A 21587-nucleotide genomic window follows, 5' to 3' on the forward strand; every position below is an offset into this window, starting at 1 on the left:
TGCTCATGTTTTGCATGTTTTGTATAATGTTTTTTTTGTACAAGGTGCTAGCTAGTCTGCCCTACAGCATTGAGCTGCAAGCTACTAGCTAGGTATACACACTTGGCAGCAGTGTTGCCAACTTAGCGGATTTGTCGTCATATTTAGCTTCTTTCCAGACCCCCCTAGCGACTGAATTAGTGAAAAGCTTCTGGCGAGAAATCTAGCTTTTTTCCCCTGGTGAATTGGGGACAAATCGTGTTGACAGGCGCCAGATATGCGCCAGAGATAAAATCTTTTTTTTTTTTTTCTCAGCCTCAAATCCGCGAAATTGGCAAAACTAAAAGTGGTCGGCGCGTCTGGTCTGGCTCACAGGTCACAGCAGGCTCAGTGGCTTCCTCGGCTCGGTTATGTGCACACTGCACAGACTGTCTACCAGTGCTTCCTCCTTTCTTGCTCTGCCTAGGCGAGTGCGCTCCGGTGCGGTATTTCCGAACGCGCCCCTCGAGCTCGACAGAGCAAGAAAGGAGGAAGCACTGGCAGCTCAGTTTAGTCTGCTAGTAAAAAATAAAATACACACTCGGATGCATAAAGTATTAACCTTCTAATTCCTGTATGGATCGGAACAAAATAGCGTTCTAAACATTAGTTAAATTGAGGTATGTTTTTTTTTAATATTACAATGAGTTTAAACGATGTGTTATCAAATGAAGAGATGATACAAACTAAGTGCACTAAGGGGCGCCTAAAAGTCGCTAGGGACGCAAAAAAGTCGCTAGGGGCGGCGCGCGTTACGCGCGCGCATATCCCACCCCTGGCGACTTTTGGCGACTTTTCGAGGAGCCACTAGCTACTTCCGTTACTGGAGAGTTGGCAACACTGCTTGGCAGACAAGACACAAACATGCTGGCGCAAACTCACCCACAAAGGCACCAACTTTAGACTTGAAGTGAAATTGAGCTCTCTTTTTACTCAGACACTGGTGCTCCCTGGTGGCCGAGATCCGTAGGCTGCATCAACGCTCCAATGACCCAGACAAGAGAACTTTGATTAAGAATCTTCGTTTTATTCCCTCCCTTTGTTCTTTCCTTCCTTAATGATGGAGAGGAGGGACTGTCCTCCTGTGTAGAACCAGAGCTGGTGCAACAACTCTTTAGTTGAAAAATGAAAGACCAATTAATACACATATATCACCAGTAGGGGCCTCTCTCTCTCCCTATGGGTGCCATAACTACCTAGGCCTAACTTAGTATCCTGCTGTGACCCCGCTGTGTTTGACCAATTTATCATGCTTTTTAAAACCTAAAACATTAGGACTGTTTCATTACTTTGATCATATAGCCCTATAGTACGATCTCAAACTAGATATTTCACAATAGCCACAATAACACTTTAATTCTGTCTACCGTCATTTCAATAATGCAGATACTAGGACACTGGGACCCCCATAAGAGAAAACGTACACATTTAGACGTCTACATTTAGACGTAGACATTTAGACGTCTACATTTAGACGTCTACATTTATGATGAAAAATGATGAAAAACGGCGTGCCATAGTATGCCGTACGATATGGGCTATAGCCCACGGTCCAAAATGATGAGAAACGAGGCTAACTTTTTTATTATATTACTGTAATGTAAAATATGCCTGAACCTAACCTAAATTCCTAACCTTAAAATAAAACTGTGCCACTATGCATAACCCTAAAAGTATAATTTTATCCTCAGTAGGCCTAAAACAAATACAAGAATACGAGAACCGCAACCGCCCTAGCCGGCAGTCGTCGGGGGAAAAAATTAGGGCATGTGTTTTGGGGTGAGCCTTCCGGTTACCAGCTGCAGGACTGATGAAGGAAATGGGAACAGGTGTATAGATCATGCAGGGAGTGACTGAGGGGAGGTGAATGTGGCCTGAGGGGAGAGACAGAGGCATGCAGCCAGAGATGGACTGTGTGACTACATGAGAATCGTTTTCACGCCATAACCACAATATCTTGCTGGAGACCGTTACAGTACATGTATAATGTTATAACGTGACTTCTCGGTCCTTCATTCCTTCGCTCCTCTCTGTTTTTGCTCTACTCCCATGTCTGTCAGCTCCAAGAATGTGTTGGTTTGGCTCAGTGAGGTGAACTCCCATGCTGTTTTCATAACATAGCAGGGAATATTTGATTGTAACAATGTGTGTCTGATTTATAGTAGAGGGAGATATGGAGAGCAGGGGCAATTGTTAAAAGGTTTTGATTTAATTAATACAAATATTTATATCGACATCACATCACTTTTGTTTTATTGTTTTTGCTTCTTTGATTTCCTTGTGTTAATTTATGTATGTTGTTTTAACTTGTATTGTTATTTGCTCCTAGCTCCTCCTGTAAGCACTTTGTAACTGTGTTTGGAAAAGTGCTACGTATATAAATAAATAAATAAATCACACTTGGTGGGTGTACAGTACATGTATACTGCTGTTGACCCAAGGAAGTGCAGTCTATTGGACCAGCAGACTCTGTGTGTTTTACTCTCTATATATGCTGTTCTGGATCAACACTGAACAGATCCCCAAATATGCCTATGGCCGTATCAGTTGGATCAGTGGTTCTATACAACCGCCTATCCCTATCCTATCTGACCGACCCGACGCCGGGCGCGGCACTCCCACAGGTCGTTGGTGTTATAGTGCCTACAGATAAGTGAACTATACAGACATACGCTCTTATGGACCACAGGCCAAGATTTCACACATTTATAGTAGGATATCATACGACTATACGAAGTATTGACTCAATGCTTTAAAACTAAAAATGTAATTAAGCTCCACGATGACAAAAACAAAATATATATACATATAAAATGATAATTACCTGGATATAAGGAAGTTACAGTACAATAAAAAAGGAATGAGCACTTCAAGTTAGCTAAAAGGTTATGAAAATAGGTTTTTATAGTCTGCTTTAGAAGTACTGTATAGCATGCCGTAGATAGAATTCCATGGCATAGAGTGTGGAACCAAAGTAAACTGATTTATAGCGTGTATTCTATAGGTTTATCTGATGTTCTGTTAGAAGGGATTTGGTCGGTGCATATATGCAGTGAGCACGTTAGAAACATAGGAAGGACTGGAGGATGTGGTCTGTGCGCAGCAGCATGTATTGTGGTCCGTGCATTAGCTGGCTGAGCCTCCATGAAGCTTCCCTTTTACAGCTAAGACTCTGATATCAGCTGCTTTCTGCTGAGGTAGACCTGCAGAGAGAACAAAGTACATCAAAGTGATGAATCCCTTCTGTTGGCCATGTCTGCTGGCCTTCTGTTGCTGTTACTCTGTGTGTGGTGTGTGTGTGTGTGTGTGTGTGTGTGTGTGTGTGTGTGTGTGTGTGTGTGTGTGTGTGTTAGTTAGCGTACGTGTGGACAACTGGACATGTGTATGTGTGTGAATGCGGCATGTGTGCGTGTGTGCACTGCATGTGCATCCATTCACATCAGTGTGTGTGTGTGTGTGTGAGTGTGTGTGTGTGTGTGTGTGTGTGTGTGCGTGTGTGTGTGTGTGTGTGTGTCAGAAAGGGTTAGCCAATTCATTGATGTTTCACCTGTAAAGTGTGAAAGTGGAGAGGCCAAATATGATATTACTGTCAAATGTAGAATGCACACACACGCACGCACGCACGCACGCACACACACACACACACACACACACACACACACACACACACACACACACACACACACACACACACACACACACACACACACACACACACACACACACACACACACACACACACACACACACACACACACACACACACACACACACACGTTCCAAATCAAACTTTGTTTAGAGTTCTTCTGGGCAGTGTGATGGTCTTGGCTTGACATTGCCTCAAAATCTTTTCCTTGAAGTGTTTCCATGGCTCTTTCATCCCCTCTCTCTCATTCTGTTTTACCTACATACACATTCACGCACGTGTGCACACATGCACGCACGTCGCACACACATGCATGTGTGTTGAAACAACATATTTGCTTTGTTCAGTCCAAATGTTAGTACAACCTCTGCCATATTGAAATGTCTTCCATCAAGTCTAGCTCTGCAGGATCCTTTTTGCCAATTTCTGCTTTATCTTAGAAAGAGTGGGGGAGAATGGGGTCGAAAGTTCAAAGGTTACGGTAGTCCTACGAACCCATTTTCATGTAACGCCGGAAGTTGACGTCACCAAATTCACGGCATATACAAAGGAAAGTATATTGAAGCTAAAAGTGAGGGCAGAAAAGTGAGGACGCAAATTGTGATTGGCCAGAATGAGATTATGTATGATGATAAGAGCGCTCCTCACTTCACATGGGTGTGATTTTTGAAAATGTTATAATAGTATAGTGTTCTTCCTAGAAATTGATCGCATGGTGGAGCTTCACATCTTGAAGGTAAGTGGAAATATTATAAGTACGGTATAGGCAATTAATATAGCCTAGTAAAATATGACGAATGCCCTGACATTTGTCCAGTAGGGACAAAAGTGCAGTTACACAACTTGTGGTTTCTATTAGATAATTTCTGACTCATCCATTCAAATCGTTGGGGATATTGACAGAAGACATGTGTAAGTGTCTCACAAAAAAATATCTTCACTCGTGCTATAATCGGCTTTGTGTAAAGACGTAAAACGTATAAAGTGGTACTTTCGACCATATGAGACAGGAAACTGAGGTCAGAGAGAAGGGACAGATGGGAGACAACACATGACTGAAGTCAGATTCAAACTCGAGCAGGAGCAAGCATCCTGTCCCTTTAAGAAATTAGGAGGGCGCTGTTTTCCCTTTGTTTCGCAGATGGGTTCCCAGATTGATAATGTAAAGACAGACCAGCAATTCCCAATGTGGATATTGCAAGTGGTCAGATGGGTGGTCATGGTCAGATGGGTGGGTGAACACCTTTTGAGATTTTGAAGTTGGCCCCTGATCACAAAAGCGCTGAGACAGGCTAATGAAGTCCAATCAGATAAGAACACAGCTGAGAAAGGGAGGTTTGCTGGAAAAGACTTGACACCAGGTGGATAATTCAGCACATAATAGGATCCAGACCAATAGCCAAATAATATTGTTCTAGCACTTGTTTGACAACATGCAAGGAGAGCAGATCAGGTTCACAGAGTTTAGTTTGACTTGAAGAAGGGGCAGATAAAAGCCTCTGCCTGTAGCAAGCTGCAGCACACCCAGACCCAGGAGATGCAGTGCCCACACCTGCCCTTCATTTGAGCAATTTCTACTGCATGGCTTCTCTCACAGCTAAAAGACAAGCACTGAATGCTGCCAAAGCTAGCTGATTGTGGTGCATGTGCGCGTGTGTGTTTCATGAGTTGTCTGTCCTCTGCCTGTCATATGCACACTCTGGTTAATGTCTTCTCTCTCCCCCTCTCTCACTCACACACAATATTGCTTATTGTTATTGGCTGACCACTGATTTGAGGACAGCACTATCCAAATATCAGATATCCAAACCTGTAGCTGGCACAGAGGAAAAGTGTGTGTGTGTGTGTGTGTGTGTGTGTGTGTGTGTGTGTGGGGGGGGGGTGTTAGGAACAGAGAAGGAGAGGTAAATACAAAATAAGGACCGAGTCAATTGATTCTGTTGCCTTTTCAGCACCAGAGTCACAGGGTTCGTTTAGTTCTGAACCACATCGAATCGTGTGAAATGATTCAAGGAACAGTGAGGCAAGACGATTTAGAGAGGGGACATTGGAGCAGGGGAGAAGTAATGGGTACAGTGTGTGGGGGTGTGGTGGGGACAGAGTACAAAGGAGAGCACCAAAGGGAGAGATGCATGGGAGAGGGGTGAAGAGATGATTCACCGAGGCGGAGGAGGAGGGGTGCGTGTGGAGGGAGCACAGGACAGAGGTCTTCTTTGACAGCTGTGTGACATGCGTGACACTGTTATCGCCTGAGGGAACATTCCCAGGTCAAATCAGCAGGCTGATGTATTTCAAAGGACCATACCGGTGGCCGGACACGTTGAGCCCAACAGCATTTCGTTTTGGGTCAAATGCATTTTAAGGTGGTAATTCTTTTGGGCCAATATTATAAAGGAAAATTCAGTAACATTTTGAAAATCCATTGTCATCATGACTCCTGAATCCTAGACTGCGTATATTTGTGTAGGATTGGATCATACCATCAAGACATGACAATTAACCCTTCCAGCTCACTTTGATCAACTAACATAGGAATGCTCTCTGAGCCTTCCTAAAGCACCCAATACAGACTGGTTCCCAAATTGTGGAATAAACTCCATATTAAACTGTTTGTTGACTCACATTCAGAATCCACCTCACCCCTTGTCACCCCACTTTACTCTCCTTGAATGATGCTGGGATGCTGGGTTACGGTATTTGTTTATCTGGCATCCAAGCTTCTTCATGGCACTATATTGTTGTGTTGGCACTATACGTATAGGACTATTTAGTATTTACCCTGTTGTTTATTCACTAGTGCTCATGCTTACTCTGCTTATTTGAAATTCCCTTTGGATAAGAGTATCAGCTAAATGCCTACGCTAAATTGTAAATAAATAATTGCTAGCAAATATATGTTTTTCTACAAAGGCTACTGAAGTATAGTGTCTATATAATTTCATTTATTACAAAAACAAGAAAACCTCTTGTCGTTTGAGGTAAACATTCAGATTAAAATGTAATCGAGCAAATTCCATTAAAAAAAGGGAAAAAAATCTCAATAGCCTTGCAAGCCAGTCTCTCTAAACAGTGGTTCTCAACGTTTTCTGGATCAAGGCCCACTTGAAAATCTCAAAAGCGTTCACATTTTATATGAATGTTAATATAATCATTAAAATCAAAGGGCTGTGCCAATTATTTGGGGGCCCACTTGCATTATCCTCACAGACCCCACAGGTTGAGAATCGCTGCTCTAAATCATCTGGCAAGGCGACAATATAGCCTCAAGAACAGGCCCATGAAATCACAGATCAGTAGTTCAGTGTAGGAAATAGGGCAGACTGTACATTATCATAGGAAGAGTAGAGACACATTAAAAGGCAAAAAAGGCTGTCAGAAAACTATGAAAAACTTTCTTTTCACCAAGTAAGCGTAACAAATACAAAATATAGAAAACAATTTGGCTCAACATTTACATTTTCCAAAAGTACTGTAACTTGCTAATACGTGTTGTGACACTGGTGTCACATCTCACTAATATATCTCAGGCAGCAAACAAAATTCATCGCAACATACGGCATCCAATTACAACCTCTCTTGGCTACGAGCTTTATGAGCTGTCATTCCCAATCAACACAGCATTTGCCTTGCAGAAGTTAAAGGGCGACTTCACCCATCTTCATATAATTGGTCCTCTCTAATACTCATGATAAAACGGTACCATTGTTTTGTCTGCCTGCGGCACTGCAGTGACATCGTTAGGCAGTTTATTTATTTATTTAATCAAAAAGATTTTAACATTTGTATTTTTATTAATGTAAGAACAATGGCTTCCATTATAGCATGTTAACCTTCCAGGAATAATGAAACAAAATAAAGGGAAGCTCCGCACACTCAACGTTCTGCGCACAATCAAATTATTTATTTAGCAAGCCTTTGGCCTACTGACCTTCTTCAGGCATAATTCCAGGAATAGAAATCTTGCCGTTTCTATTAGCTTCCCCATTGATGATGTCACTGGTAGGTGGGTTTCTGAACTGTCCACAGCCCTCCTGACACAGACCGAGTGGACAACAATGGTGCCACATTCTTATGAGCATTAGTGAGGACCCATTGAAGATAGGTTGAAAGTGGTTTAAGTCGTCCGTTAAGCTGACACACACGTCGGAACAGAGGTGAATCTCAAGGAGTGAGCAGGGAGGGGTTCAATGTCTTTGGTCAGGAAAACCAGTGAGTCTCTCTCTCCCACGCTGCTGTGCATTTGTTAAATAATTTCTAATCAAAAGTAAGTAAAATACTTTTTTGCATTGAACTTTGCATTGTATTTCAGATGTCCTTTCATTCCACAGCTCTTATAGAAACCAGCATTCATTTTTCAATAATTCATCATTCGGAGTCGCTGTGTGGAACTGTGGATAGACATCTGTGCAGTGCAGTCCATAAGGTACTTGATAGTGGTTTAAGTAAGTCATACGTTTACCTCAGTGATTAAGAGGCATCTCATCATCATACTGTAGCTCTCACTTCAGTGTGGCAAACATGTCTGTGGAAATTCTTTAGCAAAAGTGCACTTTATCATGGTGTATAGGTCACTTAATGTAGAAGAAGAGAATGTTTTGGATAAGGCAGGTTAATGATGGCCACTTATCACCCACAATTCATTCCAAAATGGATTTGGCCTCTTTTTATCCTTTCTTGTCATTCAACAGGTACAGTACTGTAGGCTTACTTCTTTAGCCTAATTGTATGCTGTCGCACAATGGTGTTGCTTACCGTCTCTGCCGAGAACACTCAGACTTTCAAGTGGAACAACGCGACATGGTGCGTTATGTTTTTGAAGAAATCTGGTAATTTTTGCAGAGCCACACTATCGTACAATGCAGCAGCTTTAAGCTGTCATGGTCTTATTGGTGAGGCGTGAGTTGCTCTGGTCCGTGGCTCGGTCTGTGACTTTCAGCTTCATGCCTGAAGCTTTCTCCTCAATCAGCATCTCAGCAGGGAGACACCAACAACACAGACATGACTGGATGGGGAAAGGAGAACAGGGGAGAGAGAAAAGAAAAGAAAGCAATAATGAAAGAGGAGCAAGGAAGGACATGCATGGGGTAGGACAAAACATGAATCCATAATAATGCAAACAATTATTGTATGGTTTAAAAATATGAAAAGTTGGAAAATAAAACATCAAAAAGATACAATATTATGCCAGAGAATGTATATTTTTTATACTTAAAATAAAAAGAAGAGAAACCAAAGGCTGAGACAAACTTTAAGAAATGAAAACATATTTTGGCCTATAACCAAAGTATTTCAGCCTTCTGCTTTCTCTTGGCTTTTGGACTATCCTTTAAATTAACTATAAACATATGGAATCTATTTTTCTTTGCGGCATAGAACATGAGAACTTTAGTGTCACTACAGTATGTGCATAACCTTTTTATACTTAACATAAAAAGGAGTCTGTGCATGCTTCAAGAGAAACCAAAGGCTGAGACAAACTTTAAGAAATGAAAACATATTTTGGCCTATAACCAAAGTATTTCAGCCTTCTGCTTTCTCTTGGCTTTTGGACTATCCTTTAAATGAACTATAAACATATGGAATCTATCTTTCTTTGCGGCATAGAACATGAGAACTAGTGTCACTACAGTATGTGCATAACGACTCCCTCAACCTCATCAACCTCAGTGGCATGCACTCCCCTTGAGAATTTGTGTAAGCACAATTCATACTTGGTCGCACACCAAAAATAGTCAAAATCTCACGACTGAAAAGTGTGAAAAAGCATGAAAGGAGGAGGACCCATGGATCAGACCTTACCCGGAAACAACTCTTGAAGCGCTTGCTGACCACGTACAGGGCGATGGGGTTGATGCAGGAGTTGATAGAGGCCATGTTGATGCCAATGTAATCCAGGACCAAAAAGAAACTGGAAGAGGACATACAGACATATACGTTAGCGTCCAGTGGTTCTCAACCGTGACCCAAAAAGAGACATTTGGTGTCTCCCTGGGACCCAAACTAATTTAAATAGCAGATCTAAAAGCTCATTGTCGTGAGCTTGTATCTATTTTCACTAATCACTACTTCTTAAAAAAGTATCTATGGAATTTCTTTGATTTTCCATTTATTATCTTGATGAAACTATCATCAAGATAATAAATGGAATCAAATCATTGAATTTGTTTAGAATTCATGACATTTCTTTTAATAATAATTAATAATTATTATTTAATAATAATTAAAACAACGTGTAGTAAACAAAAAATAAAGGGACCCATAAAGATGTGTCCGCGACCGACACATGGTCCCGGCCCAGTGTTTGGGAACCAGTACGTTAGGTTTCTCACTGCAGCCCACCATGCTCATTTCAACTTGTCTTGTGTGATCATCATTAGTTGATCTGATAGTATCTCGTAAGACAACAGTGTACCTTAGCAGTTCACAGCGGTTGGGGTCTTTCTCATCATAGAGGGTCAGCTTGAGGATACGGCTGAGATGCAGAGGAAGCCAGCAGAGAGCAAACACCAGCACGAGGCAGAACACCACCTTAGCCACCTCCCTCCGCTACACACACACACACACACACACACACACACACACACACACACACACACACACACACACACACACACACACACACACACACACACACACACACACACACACACACACACACACACACACACACACACACACACACACACACACACACACACACACACACACACACACACACACACACACACACACACGTGACGTCACACACAATAAAACATGTTGTTGTACATTATGGTGGCAAAGCACTATGATATCATGAGGCTTGATCTATAAGAAATATTAAAAACGACCACCTCTAACAAACAGCTGCACCATTAATTGATTCACCGATAATAATTTCATCAAAAGCATCCATGCATCTATCTGTCTGTCTGTCCATCTACCAATCCATCCATCCATCTATCTGTCTGTCCATCTACCAATCCATCCATCCATCCATCTGTCTGTCTGTCCATCTACCAATCCATCCATCCATCCATCTGTCTGTCCATCTACCAATCCATCCATCCATCTGTCTGTCTGTCTGTCCATCTACCAATCCATCCATCCATCCATTCATCCATCTGTCTGTCCATCTACCAATCCATCCATCCATCTATCTGTCTGTCCATCTACCAATCCATCCATCCATCCATCCATCCATCCATCTATCTGTCTGTCCATCTACCAATCCATCCATCCATCCATCCATCCATCTATCTGTCTGTCCATCTACCAATCCATCCATCCATCTATCTGTCTGTCCATCTACCAATCCATCCATCCATCCATCTGTCTGTCTGTCTGTCTGTCCATCTACCAATCCATCCATCCATCCATCTGTCTGTCCATCTACCAATCCATCCATCCATCTGTCTGTCTGTCCATCTACCAATCCATCCATTCATCCATCTGTCTGTCCATCTACCAATCCATCCATCCATCTATCTGTCTGTCCATCTACCAATCCATCCATCCATCCATCCATCCATCCATCTATCTGTCTGTCTGTCCATCTACCAATCCATCCATCCATCTATCTGTCTGTCCATCTACCAATCCATCCATCCATCCATACATCTATCTGTCTGTCCATCTACCAATCCATCCATCCATCTATCTGTCTGTCTGTCCATCTACCAATCCATCCATCCATCTATCTGTCTGTCCATCTACCAATCCATCCATCCATCTATCTGTCTGTCTGTCCATCTACCAATCAATCCATCCATCCATCCATCTATCTGTCCATCTACCAATCCATCCATCCATCCATACATCTATCTGTCTGTCTGTCTGTCCATCTACCAATCCATCCATCCATCTATCTGTCTGTCCATCTACCAATCCATCCATCCATCTATCTGTCTGTCCATCTACCAATCCATCCATACATCTATCTGTCTGTCCATCTACCAATCCATCCATCCATCTATCTGTCTGTCCATCTACCAATCCATCCATCCATCCATTCATCTATCTATCTGTCCATCTACCAATCCATCCATCCATCTATCTGTCTGTCCATCTACCAATCCATCCATCCATTCATCTGTCTGTCCATCTACCAATCCATCCATCCATCCATCCATCTGTCTGTCCATCTACCAATCCATCCATCCATCCATCTATCTGTCCATCTACCAATCCATCCATCCATCTATCTGTCCATCTACCAATCCATCCATCCATCCATCCATACATCTATCTGTCTGTCTGTCCATCTACCAATCCATCCATCCATCCATTCATCTATCTGTCTGTCTGTCTGTCCATCTACCAATCCATCCATCCATTCATCTGTCTGTCCATCTACCAATCCATCCATCCAACCAATCAATCAATCAATCATCCCATCCATCCCACCCTATACTTTTACTACTATTGATGATTTCTTGTATAGTATTGTATGTCTTTATATGTCTTGAATTTAATACATAGGACCACCATGGAAACAAGCCCTCTGGGCTTTTTGTGTTATTGTTTTGAGCATTATTGTATAACTGTACCTCCGTACTTTTTTGTAAAATGTTAATAAAGTATTCAATCAATCAATAAAAAAAAAGCACCTGTTTGAGATGGTCACTAAGAGCGATCTGGACTCCATTCTTCTTCCGGAGCATCTCACAGGTCATCAGAGTGTAGAAGACAGCGGTGCAGGCCAGAGGCAGGCAGAAATACACACTGAACAGCCACCAGTCCTTGGCCAACTTATAGAACTGCAGGGGTATAAGAGAATAGCAGCATTGTATAAAGTTTGAGGTCATACAGACCCTGGGCAGATATTTACGAACAGCAAGAACAAACCATAAAGACGGTTGTAAAATAGCTATGGTACTATAGTACAGACGGTTGTAAAATAGCTATATAGTACAGATGGAGGTAGTTCAAATGTGTATCCCCACATTGATCTGCAGGCACTGAGCGAACCACAAGGTGCTCTCTCCTCTCCCAGACCTCGTTCTTATTGTGCATCCAAACTCACTTTATCAAAAAACCTCAGTGAGACTTATTTATTTCTCAGGTGAAACACACAGACAGCAATGTATTTGTTGGTCGGGGGAGCAATAACTCGCATGATTTATCTTCTGCTGTAGTGCTATAGGGAGAAGTTGGATAACACACTTTTCCAATTCAAATAGGCAATTTATTGGTGCTAGCCATGGAGCTTACAGACAGGCATGCATGTGCATGTGGCTATTTACCGTTTGTGCACTGTACGTGTGCAGGCATGTGTGCACATGTGAACTCTCACATGTCTGCCTGTAGTTGAATAAGTCTTATATACTATGTTGTATGACAAATAGCTAATGTAGTAGATCTACAAGCTCACAACTTAAGTCTTTCTTATGACGAGATGCAGTGATACACTTTATGACGCACTGATTGACTAGTTATTATGATGATTATGATTATGTTTATGTTTATGATGATTATTATTATTATTGTTGTTTCTTGATTCATCTTGTCTTTCTCTTTGCCTTGTTTCTATTATACATTTTTCTTTTTACTTATACTTAAGTAAGTTGTAACCTTAACCTTAACTATGCCGCCTCTGGGCGACTGATTCTCCCCTGCGGGATAATAAAGGAATCTATCTATCTACAACTCATGATGTGTTGTGAGCTTGAGGATCTGTCATTTCCTTTTTTCTTTTTTTGAACGTGTAAAATAGTAAAATTTTAACCTCATGATTTTCCTAAGTAAATGTTTGCGTGCATGAAAATTCACATGCACATGACTGTTATGATTAATTTCAGCTGTGTCAACAGTCTGTGTATGTCTGATATTCCTTGGTGGTCTTCAAGGTCCTTCTGGTCCTATATTAATGTGTGTACAGTATGTTGGTACAGTGGTACACTGCAAAATGAGTGTTAGTTTAACTCTGAGAGTGTAAAAATTACATACTACACACCCGTGTAAGTATGGGGCGCTAATATATTAAAGTCTAACTCATGTTGATTAGGTGATGTAATGTGATGTAAAACAAACGGTGCAAACACAAACATTAAACAATAAAGAGACAATATGGAGTAATTGGCACATTATGACGAAAAATTTCCCTTCATTATCAAGGACAAACATTAACATTAACTAAGGACAAACATTAAACCTGTATAGGAGGGGCTAGCACCCCTCAAAAACACATTTTTAGCGAATCAGATTTGTTTCACATCTTGTTCAGACTGCATAATACCAATCTTACTCCAATCTGGATATCAAATCAGATTTGGGCTGCCAGTCTAAACGGGGCCTTAAACTGATCTTATCTGCCCTCCTGCTGCCAATGGGAAAATAACCAAAATAGTCAATAGACAGCGTTATCTTGCACCAAAGTGATTAGAGAATTTGTTCTCAAAGGACTCCCAGGGGGGGGGGGGGGGGGTTACGAGTAACCTGATGACCAGACGAACGAACACGAGGCTGTAGGGTACGAAGGGGTCCACAGCTACATTTGTTAATATAGCGTCACAATCAGTTTAACAACTTTAACCATATTTTTGTCTTTGATTATTCAAAGATAGCAGATACAAGCTTCCCGTGCCATGCTGTGAGCTCAAAATATATTTGAGGTGGGGTTCCGCAGCCAAATAGAATATCTCATTTTGGGGGTCCTTCACCGTCCTTGACATGAAAAAGTTCAAGAACCACTGGATTAGAGAGACTGCTGACTGAGGTACTGATGTCATAGACTGGCCACATGACGTCTGAGATCCAAATGGAAGCCACAGCTTCATTAAACCATGTCTTGTTACATAGAAAGTAATATTAAGTCATGTGCTACGTCCCAGGGCTACGACTCCTGCTGAAAAGTTCTTCAGTTCCATGTCCACTCCCAACTCAATGCAAGGGCTGACCAATTACTCAAAACATAATCAAAATTACAATTATATTTGAGAGTTCTGTGGTTTATGTTTTTGTTTCACTGTCTGCTGATGCAGCTGCGTCTTGTATTCTTCAGTGCTGTGTCTCCTTTGTTGTTTATTTTGTTCTTTTTACTGTGATCTTGCTGTGTTATAGCTTTACAGTGTATTTAGCCTTTGTAAACCTAGGGTTGTGAATGTGAAATGTGCTATATAAATAAAGTGGATTGGATATTAACTACACCAATTTCCCACATCGCAGAGGCCGCAATTAATTATATAAAAGAGATGGGAGTCGAAAGCGTGAACTGTGTGCTCTGGTGGGGGTGCAGTGAGGTGGTCTTACCCTCATGAACTGTGTGCTCTGGTGGGGGTGCAGTGAGGTGGTCTTATCCTCATGAACTGTGTGCTCTGGTGGGGGTGCAGTGAGGTGGTCTTACCCTCATGAACTGTGTGCTCTGGTGGGGGTGCAGTGAGGTGGTCTTATCCTCATGAACTGTGTGCTCTGGTGGGGTGCAGTGAGGTGGTCTTACTTACCATCATGACCTGTGTGCTCTGGTGGGGTGCAGTGAGGTGGTCTTACTTACCATCATGAACTGTGTGCTCTGGTGGGGGTGCAGTGAGGTGGTCTTACCATCATGAACTGTGTGCTCTGGTGAGGGTGCAGCAGACAGATCCTCAGGTGTTCTCCTTTGTAATCCATTGCGATCATGTCAAAGGCCACGGCCTCTGGCACGGCCAGAAGGATGGACAGCACCCAGATGAGGGAGATCTCGATCGCTGTCCATTTGGGAACTCCGATGCCCTTGATGCGGTTCCACGATGCCACGGCGCGGTACCTGGTGGGGGGGGGGGGGGGGGGGGGCATGTGAGATACTTACATTTTATTGATTCAATAATGTAACTAATACGTTGATTTACTTGATAACTAATAAATAAAAAGATCCCCACTGTTTAGTCTACTATAGTAAAGGTTTGAAAATTGTGCTTTGGTTGCTCAAGTATAATGCATTGTTGTGTGCGTGTGCTTGTGTGTGCCTGTGTGTGTGCATGTGCGTGCGTGCGCGTAGACCCTACCTGTCAATGCTCAGAGCACACAGACTCAGAACTGTGATCCCCACCGAAGCTTTCTGAACGAATGGTACCAGTTTACACAGACCCACACCAAATGGCCAGTCCTCTGCTAGGAGCTATAGGGACAGACAGACAGACAGACAGACAGACAGACAATTGTTGCTCAGTCATAACACAAAGTATAAACTTAATGCGTTCTTCATGCAGGGTTTGTGTAACAAATCATCTTGGCTACACCGTTCACGCTCGCTCAGAGTTAAATGAACATTCAGGATCTTACTGCGCAGCTTCTGAAATAACGCCAAGAGCTTCCTGAAAACGCTTTCTGAGAAAAATGGCAGAACTAATCTGGGTTCACTGCATGACTTTGTGTATAATGTGGCTTTTCTTTCTCTAGTGACCGCAGAGCTCTGCAGGCTAACCTGCGTGAAGCTCTCATGCCTGCTTTTGATGAGCTGAGGTTGGAATGTTTGTGTGCAGCCTATTGGATTCATATGTGGCCCCATCTTCATAACTCTCTCTCTCTCTCTCTCCTCTGGTATGCAGGCAATTATTTTAACATGTCCGGCCACAGTTAACCCAATATACAGTATAACTCCCGCCCCCCCCTCTCTCTCTCTCTCTCACACACACACACACACACACACACACACACACACACACACACACACACAGGATCAGTAGATAATAACAGGGATTGTCAGGGGTGTGAGAGGGGATAGAGTGAGACTGGGTTGCAAAAACAAGTGGGAGCCCCACACCTTTAACTCCTGAGTGTTCATTTAACTCAGAGCAGAGAGTACAAATGGACCATTTCTGGACCATCTTAAGGTATAGGTTAATACTCCGATTCCGAATCTGCAAGGCGTCTTGCAGTTTCCTCACTGAGATAGGCCTAATAATACCAACGCACATATTAAATAATTAGACAGTAGACTAGGGGCTATATCTTGCGCCACCCCTTAACCCTTATCCCTAAACATATTTGCCATTTTTTACTATTTAAAAAAACCTTTTAAAATAGTTCAAATTAAAAAGATTTTTAAAATAGTAAAGAATGGCAAATAAGTTTAGGGATAAGGGATAAGGGTGGCGCAAGGTGGAGCCCTAGACAAAAGACACGTGTATATGACACAACAGACTTGGTTTCATTACACAGTGTACTCTGCGCTCACCTTGTAGACGTTGATGGGAATGGCGATAATGATGTGCAACAGGTCTCCGAGCGCCAAACTGGCGATGAGGATGTTGGGTCCGTTACGCATGCATTTGTTCTTATAGATGATCCTCAACAGAGTCGAGTTGCCGATGATACCGACCACGAACACCAGGCACGACACCACCGTGTTGATGTACTTGAACGTGTCTCGGATCTCGGTGGGTCCCGTGCACATGGGCGGCGGCATCCGCCGACGGGGCATCGTGAAGTTTGGCCTGAGCGCCGGATCGACATCTCGGTCGGTGAGTCCCGGTGTGTGTGTGGCTGTTTGGAGGGGGGGCTCCGGGGGGCCGCCGGTTTGCTGTGCGGTGACAACCAGGAGCTGTGCCACCAAGAGAAATAGGCCTAATGGCAAACGGATGTGATGCGTTTTCATTCTGGCCTGATAATGAATATGTATCCACAAACTCGACAATTTACGCAACAGGTTCTTCTTGTGTTAATAGAAAAAGGAAACAAAGCCTAAAACGTATAAGGATGTTCCCGTATACAAGCCTCAACACAGCGACAGGCTGCTGGACCAGCAGGATGCTGTTGAAGGCACAGTCCGCTCCCCTCCAAATTTCCAAAAGCGCTCCTTCTTACTTTCATTGGTGCCAAACGCGAGTTCCAGCGCAGCGCAGCGATGGTGTCAGCATGTCTTGTCTTGTGACAGCTTTTGGGCTCTATGCTGCCAATCGCTCTCACTAGACTATCACTTCTGTGAGTCTGTTCACTGATCCTTGTCTCCTCCCAGCCCCTCCTGTCTTTATGTGGAGGAGGGCTGCCTGGACTGGAGGTCCACACAGCAGGCAGCCCTCGGGGGTTAAAAGGAAATCGGGGTTATGACGGGGGATAGTCTGCTGACCTTTTTCACACAATGAAAACTCACCCATTAGTGTCTGTCTGGGAAACTTTCTTTGTATAGGCAGCATGATAGAATATAGAATCAGTTTATTGGTGGATATAGGGCAGTTAAATTGTCTATAATCAGTTGATGAAGATAGTTTCATGCTTTTGTTGTAGCAGAGTGGCTCACTCACAACCTCAGCCTGATGACCTAAAAGTCTAATATCTCCCCCAGATTACAGGGATATGTAATGTTAAGATCTTGGATTTCCATGCGGGAGACCGCGGCGTATGTTACACCTTCATGTATTTTAGTTAATCCTGCTCTGACCTTGAGACAGCACAGTGTGTCAAAGCCAATTAAATGCATTATTCAATGATTTACACGCTTCTGAATGGCTTTAAACCCCCTTAAAACCGACCACCTGCCTGGTGCTCGAGAGTAAATCAACACTGACATTTCTGACACTGACATTATATGCTCAATCTTGGACCACACCTAGTAATGCTGGCCCAGATCTGTTGAGTCCAGTCCCAACTTAAGCAGCTTTCTGAGAAATGCTCTGCTCAGCAGCCAGAATTCAGTCAGTATACCAGATGTGTTGCTGATGATGAATCACCATCCAGCTGGAGCCTTGCAAACCATCAGGTACAGTGTACTGTACTACTATACACCTGCTTCTCAAAGGCTTTATTCTGTCTCGGAGAAAAACATATACCGGTGGCTGTGGGCTGTGATCTCTGCTGTTTTTCTACACTCTCTGCAATAAAATGGACTTCGAAACTTTCATCTGCCTGCACCGTCGTCAGTCTCTCTCTTAAGTTGTTGGTAGGAAATATTCGTCACCGGTAATACAAATTACACCTATTTTGTGGACATAAGACATTTTTGCCTGTGCCTAATATCTTAAAACACGCACGCACGCACGTTTGGGTGCTCAGAATTATTTTTGTGAGTGTATGTTCTCTCAAATAGTGAACATGTAACCTCGCGTAACCAGGCTTTAGTGAACATGCCACCTTAGAATGAATGATTTTATTGTGAGAGCATTGCGGCGGAGAGAATTGGATGTGTCCAACGCCAATCACATTCCAGATGGCTTGTACTTTAGTTCGACCTCTGGATGTGTTTTCATTACATTAAGACATTTCATACAGTAGGTCGAGGCCAGATTTATACTTTGTCATACAGACGTGTCGTGGACTGAAAATAGCCCATCTGATAGCCCATCTGTCAGCTAGAGGCAGCCCATCTGATATCTTCCCTTATATGTATTTGTATGTAATTGTATGTTTGGTTTGTATGTAGGCCTATGTAATGAGTTTTTTCTTTTTCATTTATGTAAAAACAAGAATTCATGACAGTCATAACTAGAACTGCACTCTGTCGAGTGCATACTTGCTTGTTGCACACTAGTAGGCCATAAATGACCTAATTTGTAAGTTGATTAGCGGTATACTGTGGTTACTTTGCGCCGTACGCACGTCCCAGCCAACCCGCCACTTTTGATGCGTATGCACCGTCCAAGCAAATTGTGCCTGATACGGCAGTGGTGCCAGATTATGTATACACAGGAGCATTACCTTTAAAACCTCCCAACACTAAAACATATCGTCATTACGTCACCATCGAAAACCAATTACACTCTGGCATTGTGTCCTTTAATCCACATCTTTATTACGTCATCATTGAGAGCTAGTTATACATATACTATGTAAGTATATGTTGCTGGGACGGTGCATACGCATTAAAATTGGCTGGGACGGTGCATACGAGTCCCGGGTGAAACTTGCGCGCTCTGCTTGCGCAAGTAATTACCAACTGCTTTTATATTTGTAGCGGTGGTGGAAAATGTGGCCTTGATCCCAATTTTTTTCATTATTATATAAATGTATTTTTATTTTTGTGACTATTATTTCTTTTTTAAACCTGGCAACCCGTGCCCCGCGATCATTTTCATATACCCAGTTGCTTGGAACTCGCAACCAGGCAAACCTGGCAACCTACAACGCATCCCATGGCCGAGAGGTCGGCTAGAGGCAGAAAGTGTCTGATTGCCTAGAGAAGAGCAGCCAATCAGGGCGATAGGTTGTCAATACAGCAGCCAATGAGAAAGATAGCTTAAGTGGGCGTGAAAGCCAAAGTGATAGAACATAGACCATCTCAGCTGTTGCCTGTTACACAGCAGCAGGTAAAAAAGGGAAAAAAGAGAGAAAGAAAATAGCCTATCTAGAAGTTTGTATGACAAAGACAAAGTATCTATATCCTAAATCAGGCTTTTGGCTCCCAACACCTCCTGTCTGTTCATACACCTTCACACAACTTTTACAATTTGTCTTGGCTATATGCCCTACACGTTCTGAAGGAATTCCATCTAGCTAATTCCTATACTGGTATAAATTCAGTGATGTGAATCTCAGTGTTGGCCAACATATTTTTGGATTGTTGTGCTTGTTTCTCATGTTTTTCCTTGTGATATTAAAGTTATTACTAGTGTGTGTGTGTGTGTGTGTGTGTGTGTGTGTGTGTGACACTGTGTGTGCATGTGTGTGCGCAGGAGCCCACAGGCTTGTCTCCATGTCCCAGAGGATAGTTGTCAGCAGTTGATCTTTGACCCTGGGTTTTATGAACCATGCAGCAGGCTAAAGGAGTCTCATTAGCAGCTATAGGCTATTAGCTCTATAAAAAACAGTGTCCCCTGCAAACGAAAAGGGTTAAGTCCTATCCACACATCCAGCCATTTCTCTGCCCTTTCTTTCGGATCTTTGTTTTTTCTTTCTCTTTTTTTTCCTCAGTCAGTGTTTTCAAAGGGAGTTGGGTATAGGCAGCTGCTTGCCCTGCCTCTAATGTAAATATGCGCCTGCGGCCTGACACACACACACACACACACACACACACACACACACACACACACACACACACACACACACACACACACACACACACACACACACACACACACACACACACACACACACACACACACACACACACACACACACACACACACACACACACACACACACACACACACACCACCACCATCGGCGTATGTGTGAATGGGTGCACAATCTATGTAAATCGCCTTTGATAAAGGCGCAATATAAATGCTGCGCATTCCATTATTTGCCAAAATGTGCCTATATATCTACAAGCTCACAATGCACACACATTGCATGCAAGCTTGTACTAAATTGGCTATTTTGGGCGAAGTCTAAGTGGTCTACAGTTGAGAGATGAAGAGGTGGAATATGTATATGTTACTGTGAAGTCGAGAAACCAGTGAAATCGAGAAAAACAGCTTTGCGTGTATTTAATGACTTTCACTTATCAAAGTCAATGTTACTCTGATCGAGCTGAAACCTTTCCCAAATCTGACATGATAGACGACTGACATCACTGCAGGCTGACCACATGAATTCACATGCTAGACGACTGACATCACTGCATGCTGACCACATGAATACTGACATCACTGCAGGCTGACCACATGAATACTGACATCACTGCAGGCTGACCACATGAATACTGACATCACTGCAGGCTGACCACATGAATACTGACATCACTGCAGGCTAACCACATGAATACTGACATCACTGCATGCTGACCACATGAATACTGACATCACTGCAGGCTGACCACATGCTAGACGACTGACATCACTGCAGGCTGACCACATGAATACTGACATCACTGCATGCTGACCACATGCTAGACGACTGACATCACTGCAGGCTGACCACATGAATACTGACATCACTGCATGCTGACCACATGAATACTGACATCACTGCAGGCTGACCACATGAATACTGACATCACTGCATGCTGACCACATGAATACTGACATCACTGCATGCTGACCACATGCTAGACGACTAACATCACTGCAGGCTGACCACATGCTAGACGACT

At 42.9% G+C, this 21587-nt stretch overlaps 1 protein-coding gene across 1 annotated transcript; it reads right to left on the reverse strand.

Annotated features, from left to right (window-relative positions):
• Positions 1-6591: 6591 nt before the first annotated feature.
• On the reverse strand, positions 6592-17482 carry LOC308325484 (endothelin receptor type B-like). The gene is made up of 7 exons (XM_080777986.1): positions 16797-17482; positions 15625-15737; positions 15182-15386; positions 12253-12402; positions 10077-10210; positions 9464-9572; positions 6592-8666 (listed from the first exon to the last, which is right to left on the reverse strand). Exons 1-7 carry the CDS (start codon positions 17214-17216, stop codon positions 8532-8534), a joined length of 1266 nt encoding a protein of 421 aa, XP_080634112.1. The 5' UTR covers positions 17217-17482; the 3' UTR covers positions 6592-8531.
• Between the last annotated feature and the right edge of the window lie 4105 nt (positions 17483-21587).

Source organism: Protomyctophum bolini, assembly GCF_963924005.1.
Source record: "Protomyctophum bolini genome assembly, chromosome: 12".
Classification (NCBI taxonomy): Eukaryota; Metazoa; Chordata; class Actinopteri; order Myctophiformes; family Myctophidae; genus Protomyctophum; species Protomyctophum bolini.

Coding starts and splice junctions, on each gene's coding strand:
- LOC308325484 (XM_080777986.1), bottom strand. CDS start 17,216: ATGAAAACGCATCACATCCGTTTGCCATTAGGCCTATTTCTCTTGGTG. Junction 15,738..16,796: donor TTCCCATCAACGTCTACAAG/GTGAGCGCAGAG, acceptor CTGTCCCTATAG/CTCCTAGCAGAGGACTGGCC. Junction 8,667..9,463: donor GCTTCAAGAGTTGTTTCCGG/GTAAGGTCTGAT, acceptor TTCCCCATCCAG/TCATGTCTGTGTTGTTGGTG.